The sequence below is a fragment of the Paroedura picta genome, chromosome 3 (genome assembly GCF_049243985.1).
Source record: "Paroedura picta isolate Pp20150507F chromosome 3, Ppicta_v3.0, whole genome shotgun sequence".
Taxonomy (NCBI): Eukaryota; Metazoa; Chordata; class Lepidosauria; order Squamata; family Gekkonidae; genus Paroedura; species Paroedura picta.
In genome coordinates, this window is record NC_135371.1 from 129,126,386 (window position 1) to 129,143,062 (window position 16,677).

At 41.0% G+C, this 16,677-nt stretch overlaps 1 protein-coding gene and 1 long non-coding RNA gene across 7 annotated transcripts in view; one reads left to right on the forward strand and one right to left on the reverse strand.

The window, feature by feature from the left end:
• Window positions 1-16,677, forward strand: part of PRPSAP1 (phosphoribosyl pyrophosphate synthetase associated protein 1) — a 37,259-nt gene that overhangs the window by 16,243 nt on the left and 4,339 nt on the right. For 4 of the 6 annotated variants that reach the window (XM_077327709.1, XM_077327708.1, XM_077327707.1 and 1 more), the window contains 8 exons: window positions 590-642; window positions 2,711-2,777; window positions 4,860-5,032; window positions 6,284-6,399; window positions 9,819-9,874; window positions 11,027-11,172; window positions 12,987-13,057; window positions 14,613-14,759. In XM_077327709.1, the coding sequence (XP_077183824.1) occupies window positions 590-642; window positions 2,711-2,777; window positions 4,860-5,032; window positions 6,284-6,399; window positions 9,819-9,874; window positions 11,027-11,172; window positions 12,987-13,057; window positions 14,613-14,759 (829 nt within the window). The remainder of the gene's footprint in view (window positions 1-589; window positions 643-2,710; window positions 2,778-4,859; window positions 5,033-6,283; window positions 6,400-9,818; window positions 9,875-11,026; window positions 11,173-12,986; window positions 13,058-14,612; window positions 14,760-16,677) is intronic. The other 2 variants (XM_077327712.1, XM_077327711.1) reach the window with 1 other exon arrangement.
• The window catches only part of LOC143832794 (uncharacterized), a 35,105-nt gene continuing 21,275 nt past the window's right edge, over window positions 2,848-16,677 (reverse strand). The window contains exon 4 of the long non-coding RNA XR_013229406.1: window positions 2,848-2,899. This is a non-coding gene — a long non-coding RNA (uncharacterized LOC143832794). The remainder of the gene's footprint in view (window positions 2,900-16,677) is intronic.

The window sequence follows — 16,677 nt, forward strand, 5'->3', positions numbered from 1 at the left end:
CACTACTGTGGTGGACTTACCAGGGCAGTGGACAGCAACATGTGGGGCATCTTCCCCCCCCCCCCTGCATAACTATCCTCTTAGAGAAGCAAAAGAGCAGTGCTGCACCTCAGGATTGCTTTGCCCAACTTAGTATTATTCTGACATTCTTTGGGTGGGATCTCCCCAACATACTTAGGTGTAGCTACAGCCAATGTGATTGCCTTATGAAACATGGAATAGCTTGGTGTTTTGTATGGTAACATTTAATTTCATTATAAGCAATTTTCTCATCTAAAGGAATCTGTTCCTCACAGAGCTGCAGTGTTTGATAAGGCCTGTAAGTATTGCATAGAACAATTCCATTTATTTATGTATTACGTTTATATACCACCCTCCCCTAAGGCTCAGGGCGGTTCACATGGAACTAAAAATTTATACCATATAGCATCATAGTTGGTCTCTATTTCTTCTTGAAGCTTGTATTTTAATTGTTGAGATTTGTTGGTACTGTTCACAGCTAGTGTTTGCATGATATGAGCCATTCAATACAAGCCAACCACTGTTACCTGAGAATCTGAACCTCCTCCTGTCTCTCTCTTTTCTTCAGGCGCCTAGGTGCTGAACTAGGAAAATCTGTGGTGTATCAAGAAACCAATGGAGGTGAGTTGGGGTTAGGGTCTCTGTAAAGCAAGGGTGGCCAAACTGTGGCTTTCCAGACATCTGTGGAGTACAATGACTATGAGCTCCTGTCAACATGAATGCTGGCAGGGGCTCATGGTCATTGTAATCCATAAACATCTGGAGAGTCACAGTTTGGTCATTCCTGGTGTAAAACAACTTTGCTGGTTTGTCCAAAGAAACTCACAAAAAGGAGACCTACCAACCATACCAGTCTAGCACCCGCAAGCAGGTAACAGCTAAACATTCCTTGAGGAAAGTTTAGGACAATAGTTTTAATGGAAAATTACAAATCGGAACAGGAGTTAGAAAATCAAATAAAGGGTTCTCTCAGTAGCACCCGAAAAGTGAGACAGTGAGTTCAAGAACAGAAACAACATTGCTTAGATTTATGTTAGGTGAGCTTGCGACAAGCGCATCCAATCTCTGAACACATTTCTGTGATGATACAGACTCCTCGTGCCACTTCCGTCTTCGTAAAATCTCCTGGCTTTTTGCAAGTCTTCCAGCTACTGTGCAGACTGATTTGTTAAATTTGGGCTACCTGGGTGTTTGGCTTGAATTTTACAAACCAGTGTTTGCTTCATGGATTGTGTTATGAAAATGTTGGCTCAACGAAACTTCATCCTCTCATGTATTTTGTTTTCAGCAGCTGCCAGGTGCACCTTCTCTATGCAGCCATGTTTACAGAAGCAGCAGTGAAAATAGCCTACATACCATAATAGTCTTATCAGTAAATCTAGATACTGAGATAAACTTCAAGATAAATCCTTATTGATTATATCATAGTAACTGAACCCCATATTCATTGTGTAATTCAAGAAATGAAAAATCAGTATTTGACAAGTCAGCCATTTTTAAATTTATATCCTGCTTTTCTCCCCAGTGGGAACCAAAAATGAATAACATTCTTCCCACTTGTATGTTATCCCTACTTTATATACCACTTCTCTCAGAAATATCATTTTGTGGCGGTTCACAAATCAAATGATAAAAATCCCAATATAATAAACAGATGTCGTCATAAACTGAGTCTTCAACCCTCCTGAACCCTCCAAAGCTCAGCCATGTAGATCGGCCGCTGGGCCTATATTGATGTCGAAAACGATGGGAGCCGGGAACTTGATCTTAAAAAGCAGGGTGGGATCCACAGCTGGTAACTCTGATTCACCATCCCGGCCTCAACCAAACTCCTGGCGGAAGAGCTCCGTCTTACAGGCCCTGCGGAACGTCAGCAGCCCTGCAAGGTTGGCTAGTCTGAGTTTGTGTGACTGGCTGATGGTCACCCAGTGACCTTTCATGGCAAAGTGGGGTTTTAGACCTGGGTTTCTAGATTCAGGTCTGACACTGTATTATGCTCCTCCAGTTTTGTCCATTGTATTTCCATGGCTTTCATGGGAATGAAGGTGTTCATGGATTGAAACAAGTTCCTGTCCTTTTTTATGCACTAGTTTGTAAAAGGAAGCTAAAACTATGTTGTGAAATCTTCACTTATCTCAACATATTTCAAGATTAGTTCTCCCCCTCCTCCCCAGTTTTTCTGTTGGATTTTTTGGGGGAGGGGAATGGGTGGGAGGCTTTCTCAAACATATGTTGTTTCTGGTCCTTCACACTATCTTTTTTAGGAAGCAGCAGCTGCCACTGACTAAAACTACATACAAGTCAACTGCCATTACCATCATGTCCCAGTTGTGAGACACAAGCTGCTCTTTTGTCTCCCTGTGTTTTGCTTATAATTTCCATCTGACCAGCTAGAATGTTTGAACAGCAAATTGTTCACACTTCTCTGGTGTGAAAAATAATCATAACTGGGCAGAGACTTAAAATTTGAAGTCCTGTTAACTCAGACATCCCCTTAGGAGGTTGTCTGTATACCGCCACAGGGGAGGGCGGTATATAAATGTAATAAAATAAATTAATATAACATTTTAATCTGGGAACACTCAGTTCCTGTTCTCAGCCAACACTAGGCTTGTTATTTGGAGGCACATGTGTTACTTGCAAGCCACGCACATCATTTAAGACAATCTTTCTCTTTTCCTCTCTTCAGAAACAAGGGTTGAAATAAAAGAATCTGTCCGAGGCCAGGATGTTTTCATTATTCAGACAATCCCGAGGTAAATTTTTGTGGATTCAGTTTGATTTATTATTATCTAAAAACCCAGGTTCTTGGTATGTAGAATCTGCTGTTGAGTGGTGGGAGAGGTTTTTCTGGAGGGTTTCCATTTACTGTTGGTACCTAGGATACAAGAGATGGAGATTTTTACTAGCTCAAGACCCATCATGCCAGTCATACTCTGGGTTCATCTACATGTTAACAAAATCTTTGGATCATAATTTTGGGCCATTTCAGCCCTGGCCTGGTAGAATGCTCTTCCAAATTAGATCAGAGCCCTGTAGGACCTTGAATGGTTCCGTAGGGTGTGTAAGACGGAACTGTTCCACCGGCCCTACAGTTAAGGCCCCAAACAACTTCTGAATTATGCTGTCCTCCCTGTCAAAACCCCCAATTCATATGTCAGCTAGGGCTGACTCAACCCTCCCACCTCCTCTCTCCTTTCCCAGTAAATAGAAGAACTAGGCAATTGGCAATTTAATCTTTGTATTTAGATTTTAATTGTGTTCAACTTAGTAATCTTTTATATTTTATCTGTCTATTTTATTTTTATATGTGACTTTATTGTGCTGTAATCTGCCCTGAGTCTCAGGATAGATTCAAGTGGGTAGCCGTGTTGGTCTGAAGTAGCACAACAAAAATAGAGTCCAATAGCCCTTTTAAGACTGACAAAGATATATTCAAGGCGTCTGAGGAAGAGTGCATGCATTCGAAAGCTCACACCTTGAATAAATCTTTTCTGAGTCTCAGAAGATAGGGCAGAAAACAAGTCTAATTATAATGACAGAAATAAGTTCAAACTTGAATTCTAGGAATTTTTGTAAAAAAAAAACACCTTCTACCCTATGAACTACATCTGTGTAGTGTGCAATAGTGGAAAGCATCACTGTCCTCAGTAATTCTGGGGAAAGGGAAAATTCTACATCTTATCTTTCTTAATTACTTGGGTGGAAGGTATTAACTTTTATAATTCTTGGCTCTCTCATTTGGGAACAAAGCATTCATTTGTATGAAACACCTTATCAAGTGCATTGTGGTGGAGGTGGATGATGAACAGACCAAATGAAGCAAGTTAAAAGTAGGTTCATTTTCAAAAGAAGTCACAATGCAAAAATGAGAGCAGTGGGCTAAAATAAAGACTGGCTGTGGAGGATCATTGTCCATGGCGTGGCGATGGGTCGGACACGACTTTGCACCTAACAACAACAACAAAGTGATATGCTGTTGAAAGGCATCATCTCAGGTAATCTGAGGGCTGCAATCTGATGCAATGACAAGTGCAGATGGAAGAAAAGCCATAGCTTGATGTATCCTAGAGATTGTTATCTGCAGAGTTTCCAGGCAGCAAGCAAGACTGAATTGCCAATACTGTCAGTATAATAGGCAGGCTAGAGGTCCACATTTGATTAAATTGTTGCCAAATGCCCCTGCCAAAAGACATGCCAACAGGTAATGATGGGGGTGGGGGAGAGTAGGCAGGGGGCAAGGATTCTCGCTCCTTATGTGGAGAGAATCCTTATTGGCTGATTTTTTTTATCTCAATAAAGAGAACATGTTAGTTGGGTGGCCCAGTCAGGAAAACAAAATTGCTCTGTGGGAACAAGGTGGGCAGAGTGGCCATAGACCCCTTTTGTGTGTCTGCTTTGCAATATCTGTTCATTGTAGAAGATCTTTCAGCTTGTTCTAGGATGCATTCTCTGCTCAAGGAACCTGGCTGGGTTTGGAAGGCCTGCACAAACTAGAGTGTTCCCACTGTTCTCCTTTGGCTGCATATTTTGGAAGAATGGGAACTGCATGCAAGCTGTTTTTCTGGGAAGATTCCCTATTACTACTAATTGACTCATTACAGAATGACTGACAAATTTCTCTGGAATCCCAGGGTTCTTGTCGACAGCTTGAAAAACCACTAGATTAGGCTGAGAGAGGTTTGCTGTCCAGAACGTTAAGCAAAGATTTCCTGTACAAAGATTTCTGGTTGTGGTATTTGGGTGGTTGGTTGTGGGGGATCTGTTTGTTTTTTAAATTTTGGAACAATTAAGAAGCTCTGGCTATGGATTTATGATGCTGATTTCTCCTGTTTCAGAGATGTAAACACTGCAGTGATGGAACTTTTGATTATGGCATATGCACTGAGGACATCCTGTGCCAAAAATATCATCGGGGTCATTCCCTACTTCCCCTACAGCAAACAGAGCAAAATGAGGAAAAGAGGCTCAATTGTCTGCAAACTCCTTGCTTCGATGTTGGCCAAAGCAGGTGAGTGGGCTTGTTAGAGGTAACAAGATGCTACCTTTCTCATTTATGAACAGTAGTAATAATGGTTGAGTTTATTGTTATAGAGAAATGTAGAATGCCTTGGTTAACAACCCAGGAGGCCCTTGGCCTCAGAGAAAACCTACCTGTTTGAGAACCAGGCAATAAAATCTTGTTGCTGGCAAAGAGGAGATCTTCCCCAATTTAGAGATATATGGATAGAATGGCTGATAACCATTTGTCCACCTGCCAAAAAGGCAGGAGAGATCTTTCTTTTTTTTTCTTTTTTTTTTGAGAGAGAGATCATTTTTATATCCTGAACTAAGGTCATAAAAAGGAGCCTCTTGTGGCGCAGAGTGGTAAGGCAGCTGTCTGAAAATTTTGCCCATGAGGCTGGGAGTTCAATCCCAGCAGCCGGCTCAAGGTTGACTCAGCCTTCCATCCTTCCGAGGTCGGTAAAATGAGTACCCAGCTTGCTGGGGGGTAAACAGTAATGACTGGGGAAGGCACTGGCAAACCACCCCGTATTGAGTCTGCCATGAAAACGCTAGAGGGCATCACCCCAAGGGTCAGACATGACTCGGTGCTTGCACAGGGGATACCTTTACCTTTTAAGGTCATAAAGACTTAGGATATGAACCTTGTTATGTCTTGGTAAGGTGAATTGGCAGAAAACACAAGCACTCAGCCCCTATTTCAAGACAGATCAAAATAGAATTCCACTGTGGAACCACTCTAACTGGAACTTCCTCCAGATGATTAGCTCAAAATTCTCTTGAATTAATTTCAACCCATTGGTGCTAGTCGGACCCTCTGGAGCAACAGAAAACAACTCTGCTCCATCTTCTCTATGACATTCCTTCAAGTTCTTGAAGATGGCTATTATATCACCTCTCCAGGCTAAACAGACCAAGCTCCCTCAACTTTTCTCCAACCCTTCACCATTTTCGTTGTCCTCCTCTGCATTGCTCCTGGAAACGCCTCCCTCGCCTCAGTCAGGGCCTGTTAGAGGCTCCTTTATAGCAGGCTTGAAGGGAGGGGGAGAAGGAACACACTCACCAGCCATCTGCCAACTCTGCAAGGCTGCATGAGGGCTTTCCAGCCTAAGGGCGAAAGGAGGCCACCCCCCCAAGCCACTTACTGTGTCCCTGTCAGCAGCCAGGGGCAAAACTGGCTTATCTCCTTGAGTGAGGCTTGGAGAGTGATTTAGGTGCTTTAATGTGATTACGATCTCACTTTTCCCCCTTCTATTAGGTTTAACTCACATCATCACTATGGATCTTCATCAAAAAGAAATCCAGGGCTTCTTCAGCTTTCCTGTTGATAATCTACGGGCATCACCTTTCTTGCTTCAATATATACAGGAAGAGGTGAAGTTGTTTTGATCTACCAACATTTGGGCAGCATTTGGTCATAGCTAGCCTTTATTTTTTCTGTAGTGAAAATTACTGCGCTTAGTCAGTAAAGCATCTCTTAATATTATCGTTTTATTCTGCCATGCAGCCCTCTCCCCCTTTTTGGTTTAACTTTCAACATTCCTTTTGATGCATTCTGAAATGAGTCATGAAAACAAAGAAGAAGCAAGTGGTTTTTTTAGCTATATGAGTCTTGAAGAAGCAAAATGTTTTTGGTAGCTCTGGCCATTGCTTTACTAGTGCTATTGGTCACTCACTGTGATCCTGTCTCTCTGGGTTCTTAGTGTGTCTGGCAGTAAATATTTCTTTCTTTCTTTTTTTTTAGCAGTTTAACCAATTTATTGTGGCAGAAGCTTTTCTGGACTTGCAGATGGTGTCATGTTTCTTTTTCTTTTTTAAATGTTAAGGGCTTTTTTTTTAGTAAAGACAAAGATAAAATCTAACAAACTACAAAAAAGTAGAAAAGAACTGTTAAGAAAAAAACTTCTGATTTTCTCCACAGCAAATATATGTAAAATTACAAACTTAACACTCACTCACTCTACAGTCATAAACATGAAAAAGAAAACTTTGTTTTGAAATTTCTGATTTTTTCCTCCTGGTCATCAAATCCACAAATCATCAGTTATTCCTTCCCCCTTTCTATAAAATTGCCAGTAAGTCATAAATAGAGATGTTGTTTTTAATCACATGAAAGTAAACTTGGCTATCTCTGCAAATTCCATCACCTTCATCAACCATTCCACTTTTGTGAGTAATGTTGATCTTTCCATTCTTGTGCATATCTCACAGCCGATGTCATATGTAAAAACAAAGACTTTTTCCTAACTGTCTATTCATTAGTCCCAAAAGAAAAGCCTCTGGTTTCAATTTTACATTAGTCTTTAAGTCTTTTGGATCACTGAATGTATTTATATTTTAAAAATTTGTTACACATCCGCTATATATGGTATTATGTTCCTTGATGTTCACATTTCCAGCTTACGTTTGAAATACATTTGTACATTCTAGCTAGTTTATCTGGTGTCATTTACATCATTTTATAAAAATTCTCTTTAAGGCAAGAACTCAATATAACTTTGAGACTCTTCAATGACACATATATTGAACCCAAAGTTTTTCACATTTTATCTTGCATTTTTTCACTTGTCTTTCTGTCTCAAATTTCAACAAGAGTTTATACATTTTATCATTCATACATAATTCTGCTTAACATGTTCTTTATACAGTCATAATTCCACTTCAAATTCCGTCTTAGATTGTTCAAAAACTTTGTTTTTTGAATCTGCTTTAAACATTGTATGTAAAATAACCATTGGCAAGTATTTCCTTCTATTATCAGATCTTCTCTCAGTTTCATTTTACATTCTCCTTAAGAAAATTCTAATATGTCACGATATGCTTACCACTTCTTTTATCATTTCTCATTTAAAATGTGCTTCTTGTGTTGAAACCCTATGGCCCATTATGCACGGCCACTGAAACGGTGATTTCGGGTCACATGAAAAACACGGAGGGTGAAGAAGCGAAGCAAACCGCTTATGCACGGGACGGGACGCAATGGCGGCAAAACCCAGAGTAACCGATTATGCATGTGGCGACCCCGGTGCTGCTTCTGGTTGCACCCCGGTCACCCGGAAGCTGCACTTTCTTCCGCGTTTCGCTAACGCAGCTTTTTCGGTGGCATGCACCAAATCTGCGGCCGGTTGCAGCCGGTCCATGCATTATCGGTGATTTTAGTCACCGCCATTCCGTCCCGAATGTGCGCTATCCCCCCCGTGCATAACGGGCCATAAAGGTGTTTTCAGACACCATGTTCTCAAAATGGCACGTCTAATGTAGGGATTTTTAAAGTCCATGTTAACTTTAACTTTGCCATACCGAACCATACCTCCCAAATCTTAAATAGTGTCCTTCTAATTCCGATAGCCACCTATTTCTCACTTAGACCCACCCTTTCATCTTGCAATATTTTAAATTTAACGTGTGTTTTTTCTGCTGCCACACAAATTTGGATATATCCATCTGCTGTTTTTCAGTAGGTACATCAGTTGTCAAAACAGGTATTTTACGAAACAACAATATTCTAGGTAAAACTTTCAATCACAGATATTCTCTCCAACAGAGAAAGTTTACCTTTAGATGGAGATTAAATGAAATGTTATTACAAAAATATGATATTGTTTAGAACTGAAACTAATTTAAATAAAGGTACTGACTTGAAAATGGTTTGGGATGCAAAATAAGTCCTTTATTAGATGACATTTGATACAACCAAATTTTGCACTTAAGAGGAAGAGATAAGAAAAATGAAAAAATATTTTGGAGATTAAAATAAAAGAAAGTGAATTAAAGAAGTCATTGGGGAACACAAACATCTCTCAGCAAATCAGGATTTTGCAGCAACAACTATCTACAGTAAGAACAAGAGAAATGGAAATAAAATTGAAGTATGCAAAACCTGGAAAAAACAGAGGAGGATAGAAAGAGGCATAGCCTCTATCTAGGTGCTGCTTCAGCAGCCCAATTTCTTGCACAGCCCCCCATTTATTGCTTTACTTCCTTCTGTCTGCTGTAGGAGATGAACTACACTGAGCCCCTTGCCACCAACCTCTTCATGGTCATCTGGCTTCTTCAACAATCCCCCCCAGGTTTCCACAAATTCTGGCTCTGGCCCAGCTGGCAGAGGGAAAGGAGCCTGGGGACAACTACACTTCTTTTATGATGTTTATTGATTTCTCAAAAGCATCTGGTTGGGCCCTGTAGAAAGTGGAATTCTGGAATAGATTATTGTGGAGGTCATGGTTTGCTTAGGGCACCAAAAAACCTTGGGTCACGTAAATTTGGTTATATGGGTTACCATCAGAAAAAGGTTGGGAATCACCGATATAGAATAAGAACACTTCTGCTGTGAGTGGTCAGGTTCAGAAATAGGCTATACAAATGTACCGTATTTGCCGGCGTATAAGACGACTGATACAAATGTACCGTATTTGCTGACGTATAAGACGACTGGGCGTATAAGACGACCCCCAACATTTCCACTCAAAATACAGTACTATGGGCCACTATGGGCAGCTATGTCTATCCCAACTGAAGGGCACCCGGCGTATAGGACGACCCCCCCCCCACTTGGAGGCATGTTTTTCAGGGCGAAAAAGTAGTCTTATACGCCAGCAAATACTGTATGTATCCTGCAGCAATGAATTTAGCGAGGAGAGAATTGTCTGAAGCAGAATGTGTGCTTATTGGTATTTTAATATTACTATGACTTCTTTGGTACACAATAAGTTTTCTGTGCAGAGTAGTGACTTATTCAAGAAATTAATAAGTTATACTGGTTTAATGTGTAATAATTTTTCATTTTACTCTAGATCCCTGATTACAGAAATGCAGTAATTGTAGCCAAGTCTCCTGACGCAGCTAAGAGGTAATTGAACTTACTGTGACATCTCATAGTTAGTATATAGTGTACAAAATTGGGCAGTCTATGTTAGTATTACTTTGTTAGTATTATTTACTTTGGACACATCAGTAGCAAAAGGAAACGTGGTCGGCAAAGGATCCGCTGGCTTGACACGATCAAAGCCGATACAGGGATGACCATGAGCCAACTAAAAGAAGCAGAGACAGGGGCACATGGTGGAGACTTTCCTATAGAATCGCTGAGGGTTGGACATGACTGAATGGATAACATCATCATCATATAAATGAGTCGTTTGTGTTAAGTTGGAGAACTCGTATAAGAGGAGGCTATTCTCCCCAGTGAAAAGTGAGATCATAGAATAATAGAGTTGGAAGGGACCTCATGGGTCATGTAGTCCAACCCCCTGCACTATGCAGGACACTCACAACCCTATCACTCATCCACTGTAACCTGCCATCCCCTTAAGCCTTCACAAAATCAGCTTCTCCATCAGATGGCTATCCAGCCTCTGTTTAAAAATTTCCAAAGATGGAGAACCCACCTCCTCCCAAGGAAGCCTGTTCCACTGAGGAACCACTCTAACTGTCAGGAACTTCTTCCTGGTGTTTAGATGGAATTTCTTTTGAATTAATTTCATCCCATTCGTTCTGGTCCGTTTCTTATGAAGAAAATTTTTAAAGTCTTTAAGGTGCCACGTCTTTTTGTTTTTGGCTGCAATGAACATACCCTCGAATCCAACACTTTGAAAATATTTCTTCTCTTTTCTCCCCTTTCTATTTTATAACCTAAGTTCACTATGGCTCATGTAATGCTGACAGATGTTTTAGCATCACTCTGGAGTGAAGGTGGTGGGTTGGGAAGGGTGGTGTTGAAATATCACCTTTTTTTTTTTTTGATTCTGCAATTAAATATAAGTCTGAAAGTTGTTAAAAGGATTTAAAAAAATATTTAAGTGTTTTGATATATTTCCACAATAAGAAGCATCTAGCTTTCATATGATACTGACCAAAGCAGAAAATGCATTAAAAAATCATTTGTTTGAAGAAAATCCAAAACCCATGTTGAAAAGAGAAATGATTAGTCACAAGACGTTCAGAAACTCCTCCCTGAAGTCAAAACCTGCTTCCCATTCATGTGTCTCTTGGGTTTATGTAGAGCCCAGTCTTATGCTGAGCGGCTGCGGCTGGGACTAGCCGTCATCCACGGGGAGGCTCAGTGCACAGAACAAGACATGGATGATGGACGTCATTCTCCCCCAACAGTCAAAAACACTACACTACACACTGGCTTGGAGCTGCCATGTAAGTTGTGTTTTTTCTGCTTTCATTTTGCTTGGGGGTTTCCTTGAGTAAAAATTCCGGTACTCATGAATTGCAAAGATTTGATCAAGATAGGTTTTATAAAAGTTTCCTAAGGTTTTTTTGTTTAATTACAAGCACATGCATGCTTAAGCTAAATTCTTAGGCAAGGGCAGTATATAAATTGAAATAAATATATAAAACATTTCAGCACCCTGGAAATGGAGACACAACTGCACTGGTCATTTCCTTGCATGATTATACTCATGATTTTTGTGAATGCAAATACTTAGCAGCTTTGCCACCAAGGGGATTTCTTTGTAGTATTTCACAGTTTCAGAACTACTATAAATACCAACGTTACTAAATTCCCTTCATTCAGTTGTGGTCCATCTTCCTAGACCTTTCACCTAGAGTCCATGGATGCCACCCAGTTTATTCATTTGAGATGGGCCGAGAGAGAAAGAAATGAGCTGTATTGACTTATTCTGTTTGATATTAGTGCCTCTTTTGCATGTTTGCAAAATATTAGGGGAACTGTGTCTCTAGATATAACGTTTCCTAAGGCATTCCCTTAGCCAAATAAATAAATAAATCCACTAATAGAGATGTCTAATATCTGCTGGAACATAATGTAGGATTGAAATTGTTGGCTGCAAATGCTTTGATCCTGTTCATTGTAATCAGAAGTACAATTCCATTTTGAAGTGCCATTTGCCAGAAGAATAATGTAAAACGTGAGCGAAGAGAAGCAGCCTAAACTTTCTTTGCCATGCCTAGCCATGGCATGATCTCTAAGGATCTCTCCCGTGGAAGAGGATCTCTCCTATGGAATGCTTATATTTTATGTAATTTATACTTTTAAATATTTATGTAAGCTGCTACAGAAACCGGTTGTAACATTATTTCAGCTTTGAATTGGAATAGTCTTTGGTCCTTTTGATATAAGCAGAATCCTCCCTAGATGTCAGTTAAAGCTGACAACAGAAGTCACCCTTGGGTTACTTGAATAAATGATGGTGAAGGTACCATGCAACAATGAATAAGCTCCATCTTAGACATTTACTTTGTGCATTTTTGGGCCAATTAGTAAGTTGAGGGTATTTGCTCCTAAATGTATTTACAGCTGAAGTCAGTATAAGTGTTGGGCTAAGGAGTGAGGACGGCAGAGGTTGCTTGAGTCAGTTGCTTTTTTCTCAACTTGCCTCACAGAGCTGCTGTGAGGATAAAGTGATAGAAGGGAGATCAGTGTTAGTGTCATGATAAAATGTGATCATTATGCTCTATCCTTGCAATGGTGCTGCTCCATTCTGTTTATTTAAAATTTGAGATAGCCAAGCCAGCTAATGATCACATTTTAGCTGTAATGATACTTTGGGAGATGTTGACATCTGCAGAAAACTTGAGGTGTTATGGATTCTAGAACTTGTGTTTTAAAAGATGGCCAAAATTGGTGATGTAATTTTCCCTTAGATAGGGTTGACGACAGGCCTGCAGAAAATGTCCTGCTCCTTTAATTATAGGCCTAATGTGTGGAATTGGACAGCTGAAGCTTTTTATTGCATGAAAGCAATAACTTCCAATTGAGCCTCTGTTAAAGGGACAGAACATTTTTCTTGAGGAAGTTGGCAACCCTACCATCAGAGTTAATGCGTTGGCAATACTTTTGTAATTAAGACCATTATTAAGGGTACGCTTTCTACTGTCTGTCATGTAGGCTGAGAGGGAGAGTTAGTGGCACCTCGTGTATGTGTCCTTCACATGCTGTAATTGAATAGTGCAGTAAACCTGTGGGTCTGTTTTTTTTTTTCCTTTAGTGATGATGGCCAAAGAAAAACCACCAATAACAGTAGTTGGAGACGTTGGAGGTAGAATTGCCATAATTGTGGTAAGAAACTGAAGTCAATTAGGATTTTCCTCAGTTTTGCCTCCCATCTAATGAATGTAGGTGGAATTTCAGTTCTGACCTGGAAGATTTAAGTTGATTGTTGTAGTGGGAAACTAAATATTCTGACAATATCCTTAAATTTTATGTTCCTGTTTAATCAAACAGGGGCGTTGTACTCCGTTATGACATATCCTTATCCATGGTTCCTCTATATATTTGTGAAACAGCCTGGGGGGGTAGAATGTGTCCAGCTGTCTGAGTTGGAATAGGGCCAATCAGAGTGCAGCCAGCGTTCCCACCGTCCCTCCCTGGATGCTAGCCACATTCCAATCAAGACATGCCAGAGACAGAGAGAGACACACAGAGCCCTGCCAGACCGAACACAAGCCCTCATTCCTTCCTATCTCTCCTGCTGCGAGGGAGGCAGAGAGAGACACAGAGAGAGCTGCCCCCGCTGCGACAGAGGGAGAGAGAGAGGCAGAGAGAGCTGCCCCAAACTGCACACCAGCCCTCCTTTCCTCCTAAGAATGAGCCCTAATTACCTGCTATGGCTCCTGCTGCCACAATGAGAGACACACAGTGAAAGGGAAAAGGAGAGACACAGAGATCTGTACCCCCCAGTGTCCCCTGGGTCCTAGCGCACTTTGCATTTCTGCTTGCAATGGGCTTTCTTGCTAGTTCATTATAATATGTGAAAAGGTGGAAATGGCTCAGAGCATCTTATTTGCATTCAGGAGGTCCCGAATTTAATCCCAGCATCTGAACTTGAATGGTAGTGTGACTCTGTATAGTGTGACTCTGTATAGTGTGACTCTGTATAGTGTGACTCTGTATAAGGCGGCAGCTTGTTTATATTCTTGACATTTTCCTATTATGTTAAAGTGATTTTGTTAAAGAGCTATTATGTGTGTGGATAGAATCCTTTGCATACTTGCCTTCTTAGGCAGGAGGCTGGTAATAAATATTTGGAGGAAAGATGTTTCAAGAAGAAAAGGATTAGGTAGCCTTTAGCCCCTTGGCTTGCTTCCTGTGAGTTTCCCATTGTGTCACAGAACTCCGTATAGCCCTGAGCAAGCTTGCTTTACTGTTGTCCTCCACCTGGTGATGTGTTCTTAACTATATTTCAGTATTTCACAACTTCCCAGCCCAGAATTATAAAGTACATAAGCACATATTGGTTACCCACTGGTCCACAGGGGTTGACTGAAACTAGTAGGGGGAACCAGTGCATAATCTCAGGCCCCACAGACAGCAAGAAGGGGGAAAGGTGCCTGCATTTCAATAGGGAATGTTCTTAGATCCCAGTTTTGGTCCGGCAGCCACAATGTAATAAAGAGCACAGGAAACTACATTCACCAGCAAAGTATCCAACAGATAAGTCAGTCTAACACTTGACAGTGTAATAGAAACATCTTTTGGCAACATGCCAGGATTTTTCACCCATTGCTTTGAACACTGAAACCTTTTCAAGCAGTTCTTGACTGGTAGAGGAAATCAAGGGCTGTAGGGCGAGATAAGTTTCCAGATTCTAACTGGGATTTACTTTACTCCTCAGGATGACATCATTGACGATGTGGAAAGCTTTGTGGCAGCTGCAGAGATCCTGAAAGAACGTGGAGCTTACAAGATTTTTATCATGGCCACTCACGGGCTACTGTCTGCAGATGCTCCACGCTTGATTGAAGAGTCCTCAATTGACGAGGCAAGTCCCGATAGGCTGTGTAAACAAATAGCTGGAACACTTTGTTATCAATAGTAGCCCTCTTCAAAGAGGCAGAAACTCTGAGGAGAGTATGAGGCTGGCATTTGCATTCTGTTATAAACAGAAACAGCCTTGATTGATTTCTGCTTGCATCCATTTCTTTGTCCTTCCTATGAAGAAGAAGAAGAGTTGGTTCTTATATGCTGCTTTTCTCTACCCGAAGGAGTCTCAAAGCGGTTTACAGTCGCCTTCCCTTTCCTCTCCCCACAACAGACACCCTGTGGGGTGGGTGAGGCTGAGAGAGCCCTGATATCACTGCTCGGTCAGAACAGTTTTTATCAGTGCCGTGGCGAGCCCAAGGTCACCCAGCTGACTGCATGTGGGGAAGTGCAGAATCGAACCCAGCATGCCAGATTAGAAGTCCGCTCTCCTAATCACTACACCAAACTGGCTCTCTATAGCAGGTGATTGCAGTACAAAAAAATGGATAGTTCAAGTTCAAATATTTATGCTGAAATTTAGACCAGATTTTCACTTGTTTGTCACTTAGAACTGAGCTTTATACTTAGGTTTGTATTCAATAACATATACCTTTGCTGCAGTTCCCTGGGGTGTCTTTGCCCACCTCCAGCTCTTTATGTTGTGCCCGATTTGAACTCATGAGCTGCCTATCAAACAGCACTCTAGAAATGCAATTTTGCACCATGTCACTTAACACTTTCGCTCTGTCCCCCAACCCCAGGGAGAGCCTCTGTTGTTGTGACAGGAGAAAGCAGAGTGGACACTTGCAGCTGCCACAGCATGGCTGTCTTTTGTTAAATAGGACTATGGCAGCTGCATTTGTGGTGCTATTGTCAGTCCTGTCCACTTTCCTACCTCAGGCAAGATTTTCCCTACATTTTTCTTTCCCATTACTGATTGGACTACCCTTGTGATGTGTTTTTTTTTTTCTTTGCTGAAGAATTCTGGCTTTCCAACCCTGTCACAGTATGATATTTTGGAATCTGAGATAAAGATCAGGAGCCCACTTTAACGTAAACAATTTAAATGACATTCGAGGCATTTTGAAATTAAAAAATAATGAAATATTTTACTTAACAAGGAGGGGAAAGTTCAAGTGAAATTGGGCTGAAATTTCTGAGGTAAAATCAGTACATGCATAGACTTGAGTTTTTGTTTCAGGCTAATGAGAGTTCCTTAAGCTTTTCACAGTGATTTAAGCCCTTATGTTGAGAAGCTTTTGTTCCAGAGTTTTCCCCAAACACTCCAATTCATTTCTTTGAGTATTGTCTGATTCTTTTGGCTTCCAGAAGGCTGATACACTCTTTCCACTATCTTACCCCATTTTCTTGAAACAGCAGTACTTGTCTTTGAGTTTTTAAATTATGGTTTGTAAAGGCAGTTTCTCACCAGACCAGGGATCTCTGCACTCTTCAGAGCTATCTCCCTGTTTGACTGGGTAGGGAACCTCTAACCTTTGGCCCAAAAGGGAGTCTCCATCTAACTAGCCACTCATCCTTGCTCTCTTTCCCCAGTTCTCTTGTCTGTGTTAAGCTGCTCTCAGTCAGGGTTGAATTCTGAGATTGTCAGTACTCAACTCTTCTCATCTAGGGCTGAAATCAGACTGTCGGTACTGAGCTCAGTCAAGGCAAAAATCTGACTTGTCTCTTCAGCATGCTGTTCTCATCTGTTTATTGCTCAGCTGATGCTAATCAGTCAGATAGCCTGGAGCAGCCTGTTGTTCAAGGACATGTTTCTGCGAAGAATTAAACCTTCAAAACCTTTACTCCGTTTGTACAGCACTTCAAAGATTTAAAAAAGTGCAGTCCATTATAGGCACAGTCTCTCTTCTGGGCCTAGAACCTAAGTGTATGAACACTGCTTTACATAGCACTTGGTGTTCTCCCTGAGGGCTAGT